The sequence below is a fragment of the Nelumbo lutea genome, chromosome 8 (genome assembly GCF_056320005.1).
Source record: "Nelumbo lutea isolate HS-2025 chromosome 8, American lotus-T2T, whole genome shotgun sequence".
NCBI lineage: Eukaryota > Viridiplantae > Streptophyta > Magnoliopsida > Proteales > Nelumbonaceae > Nelumbo > Nelumbo lutea.
This window is the reverse complement of record NC_142691.1, coordinates 28025925-28030466: the sequence shown is the minus strand read 5'-3', so window position 1 is coordinate 28030466 and position 4542 is coordinate 28025925. Positions and strand designations below refer to the sequence as shown.

At 37.2% G+C, this 4542-nt stretch overlaps 1 protein-coding gene across 1 annotated transcript; it reads right to left on the bottom strand.

Annotated features, from left to right (window-relative positions):
- Positions 1–374: 374 nt before the first annotated feature.
- On the bottom strand, positions 375–3232 carry LOC148843593 (protein SIEVE ELEMENT OCCLUSION B-like). The gene is made up of 7 exons (XM_088957433.1): positions 3077–3232; positions 2852–2965; positions 2317–2747; positions 1988–2094; positions 1719–1840; positions 1141–1608; positions 375–1007 (listed from the first exon to the last, which is right to left on the bottom strand). Exons 1-7 carry the CDS (start codon positions 3230–3232, stop codon positions 375–377), a joined length of 2031 nt encoding a protein of 676 aa, XP_088813559.1.
- Positions 3233–4542: the final 1310 nt, after the last annotated feature.

Below are 4542 nucleotides of genomic sequence, written 5' to 3'. Positions count from 1 at the left end.
ATTCTGCATACGAACGAATTATGTCCATTATTATGGGATCGAGGATCAGTATGGTAGCTAGTAGTAGATATAGACAATCTAATCCTTTAAATTAGTTTAATTGAATATACTATCTACGTACTTGGTTCAATTCAAAACAAAGAAATTTCATTAATTTATTATCAATCCCAATACATGCTGGATTTAATTTATTCAAAGGAAATTAAGACTACCCCACCATCCCACATATGGATAGGGAAGAGCCTGCATATCTAACACACAACATTTTATTGGATATTCCAAAGCATCTAAGGAAAAGCACACTAACAACATTTTTATTGGACAATTGACTGGTATTTTGATCCCAATCCCAGGTAAATTAACACTCGTATCTTTCACTCAGTGCAACATTTGTAGAGCAAGTACTTCTCCATGGAACGGCCGCACTCTGAACACTTTACCGTCTCTGGAATGTTATTAACTGCGCCTATTGGAACAATCAGACGAATACAGTGTGACCTGCAGGTATGGCTGCGTCGTACATATTTATTTAACGCAGTCAAGAAATCCTCATGCCCTCGGATGAGTCCGGAAACCCATTTTTCAAAGTCCTTAATTAATAGGGATAATTGTTTTCCACTGAATCTCACAGCATTAAGATCCGAAGACCCTCCCAACATCAAAGCCCATCCATCCTCATTGTCATCATAACTTGATATGATCATCAATTCTTTCACGATTGCATCTTCAAGGTATGCGTTACAGTGTGCCATCTTGGAGTAGGAGATGCTTTCAATACGATGCCAAAATGAACGGATTGTCTTCTCATCCCAAACCCTTGATAACTTTTCATTTCTAATGCAATTCAGTATCTTTTCCAATCGTTCTTTGCGCCGATTTGTTCCAACGTAAATGGTTTCCATTTGAACTTTGGTCTCTTTGGTAAAAAAACTCATAGCTTTGCCAAATCGTCTTATCCAATCAAGATCATGACCTCCATAGAAACAGACAATCTTCTCGTCCTTAATCTGCGAAGCAATTAATAAATTGTGAGTGTAGACCAACTTTATTGAATGATTGCATTCAAAAACTTGCGACGTAAAATTTATAAAGAACAGAAAAGAGGCAAAAATCAGTCCGTGTTTGAGAGTGCAGTTGTACCCATGTTGGTAGATCAGGTGCAAATCCCTTCACCAAGAAATCAACCCCTCCGCTCTCTCGCTTCCAAAGTTCTACTTCAGTCTTTTCGTAAAAGGGGTACGCTTGAGCACCCCAAATTTTCACCATTGGAAGTGCATTGGTGTGGCTAATCACACCTTGTTTGTTTAAGACTACCAGTATGGGCTTCCTATGGAAGTTCCATTTTGACTTGATGTGCCATACAAAGCACTTATGAATGCATGAAGGGTTGGGAAGGCAAAACCATGGCATCTGAACAGCTACTTGAACAGCACTTTGTTCTGGAGTTTTAATGGCCTGATCCACGATTGGTAGCCAAACTACTTCAAAGCTTTCTTTTCGATTAATTATGTTATAAGCCTCGGCGAGAGCTGAAAATTCTTCAGCATTGACCATAAGATCTGAGATGAAGAAGGCAATGGACTTGCCCTTGAGTTTGTCCAAGCTGACCTGCACCACCAAAGTCATTGAGCGTGAGAACCATAATTTTGAAGATGAAAAAAAAAGCTAAAAGCCTAAAATTGAATTTGGAGGAAACAGTTCTGGTGAGTCGATCAAACCTTTTCCATGACAGAACGTTGATAAAGGATCAGCTCTTCTGTTGAGAAAAGCTTTTTAATTAGTTTTAAATTGTCTTCATATTGGGTTTGGAATTTCAAGGTTTCCTCATACCCTGCGAAATCTGCAAAGCACTTTTTATGTTAAACTGCATTTCCAAGCATGTTTTTTACATTTCTCCAAACTTAAAAACTTTTATTAGATTACAAGACATCAAATGGATGGAGTTCCAGAGAGGGAGAGAGAGATCCTTGTTAGATTAGTGTCTAACCTTTCTCTGTAATGTATGATTCACATAGAAATTTATGAACTGGAGACGCCAAGTTGTAGATTCTTGTGAGTTCATCATGGATATCATCAGTGGCTGACATTGTGTACCTAAAACATTGCAGGGAAGGAAGTTAAAAGAGAAAAAAAAAAACGTTTTCAAAACCATTTTGTTCAAGTGAAATAAATTATGACCGTATACTCATAGATCATATATATCTTAAATTAACATATGTTAAGACTTTCAAAAATATAACATCTTATTGTATATCTTCTCTCGGAAAAAAAAAAACAAAAAGAAATTAAGGAAACAAAACATAAGTCAAGACTTACTCTGCACCCATTTTCACTAACACCATATTCGAACGTATGCAGGTATATAGGCTTCGGATGATGTAGTATACAGCTATTTGAAGGCTCAGTTTGACCGAACGATCTGTCTGAGTTTTGTAGAGTTTAAGCCCCATAAAGTTATTGGCCATAGCATGCACTCGACGGAGCAGATTGGAGATAAGCTCGAAACGAGAGTTTAGGGAACGAGAATTAGTTTGGAGCAAGGAAGGAAAATGCTTGAGCATTCTAACTGATGTGAACAAAGGGTTATCCGAAAGGGGTTGTGCAGTGAGCCAGAACTCACCATAGTTCATGGCAAATGCACTCATAACCAGTACAACTTTAGCTTCCCATGAGTACATCTTTAGAGTATCAAACAAGGCCAACGTAGCTTCATCGGGTTTCATACCACACGCAGCTTTACACGTTATCTGTCCAATTGTGAAAGAATTCAGTTTATGGAATTAGAGCAGTGAAAAAAGGGTATATATATACATGCTAATGATTTCTAGAGTAAGTACTCTATAGGTGATACCTCCCAACTTAGCGAGTGAATGGTGCCACGAATACTGTCCTGCAATTCAAGCCTCTCAACTGAGGTAACGATTCTTTTGTCATTCAATCCTTGAAGACCACTTTGCTCTAATCCCTAAAATGACAAAATCACATTCTTACATTTTGTTATATTCGTAATCACACTCTCTCTCTCTCTCATACATACACACGCACACAGAGACATACCGAGGGAGAGGAAACGCACCATTCCGGAACTGAAAGGGATTAGCTTGAAGATTTGGTTGATGACATCCATTAAAGGATTGAACTCGAAGTCTTGGTTCTTCGGTCCATGCTGGATTTGTTGAATGATGGCTTCCTCCTCAGAGGTAAGGGAGTAAAATGAACCAAACATGCTCATCTTAACCAAGCTAATATGCCTAAGACAACACACTCTGTTCACTTGCTAGATAATTAGATCGACTGTGAAGTAGAAGCAGTGTTGGGTGTTTGATTTATAGGCAAAAAATCGAGGCCATTCTATCGAAAGTCAAGTGTTCAGACTTCCAAGTTGCTTATTGCTTTCACTGTTCTTTTTAGCGCCGTTGTGGGTTCCAGAATCCAGACTGTTGCATATTATTTCAAATTAGGAGAACGCAGATCTTAATTAAAATAATACAAAATACAAGGTTTTACACTCTACATTATTGTATTTGTACTCCTTCCAAACTGAGCATTAGGTAAATTATAAGAAACTCACTTGTTTGGGTGTTGCTTTGCATTTTCAAGCGGAAAGCCCCAGACAAAATATCCTAAGTCTGTGTTTGTAAGGTAAAAATGAATCAAAGTTTACACCCAAATCTTTGCATTGCAACCAAATACAACCTAAGAAAAAACATTGGGGTTGCTGCTAGGGGTGGCCACGAGCCGAACTCAAGGTTTTAGCTTGAACAGAGCTCAAGCCTTATAATCCTAGGCGAGCCGAGCTTGAGCCTCATACTATTCAACTTGACTCGGCTCCAATCACCCGTAGTTGCCGCTAGTGGAGAAGCATTTGAAGATTGCTATTGGACATAGAAAAAGCAGTGGATCCTCCCATTGTTAAAGAAGAGAGTAGTTTTCTTATATTCTTTGGAGAAGAGGCTAAAATCATCACACGGATTAGAAGAACATACAGCAGAGCGGTCGCTAGGTACTAAAATTCCCAAACTAGTGGTACCCCTCATTGTAATGGGCATTTTCATCATTGAATTTGATTAACTTTATGGTGATTAGTCCTTTTTTATTCATTTACAGTTCTCTTCATTTAAGATTGAACTAATTTAAAGTTTCCATAACTAGGTTTGATCAGGTGTACAACAATAATTCTTTCTCTTCATTTACATTCTGTCGTCTTTGGGTCGTAAATTTGCAATCGTTTCTTTTGTTAGTTTTTTAGCATTTTGATATTTTAGACTGATTTGAGCTCCTTTAATTTTTTTGTGTTTGATCATTTAAACTATTGATTTTTAAATGATCCTTTATTTCCTTTTCTGAAACTTTGTTGTTTCCACTTTATTTCTTTTTTTGGTACTTAAGTTTTTAAATGAATTTGTAGAATTTTCCTTGTAAAATATTTATTCTCTCTCTTTTTTTTTTTTTTAATTTTATCAACCTTATCCCTTAAAATCGTGGATTTCAACCTTCTTATTCCAATCCGTTGCCTAAAGGACATTTTTGTCCTATACATTT

Coding starts and splice junctions, on each gene's coding strand:
- LOC148843593 (XM_088957433.1), bottom strand. CDS start 3,232: ATGAGCATGTTTGGTTCATTTTACTCCCTTACCTCTGAGGAGGAAGCC. Junction 2,966..3,076: donor TCCCTTTCAGTTCCGGAATG/GTGCGTTTCCTC, acceptor TTGTCATTTTAG/GGATTAGAGCAAAGTGGTCT. Junction 2,095..2,316: donor TTAGTGAAAATGGGTGCAGA/GTAAGTCTTGAC, acceptor GCAATGTTTTAG/GTACACAATGTCAGCCACTG.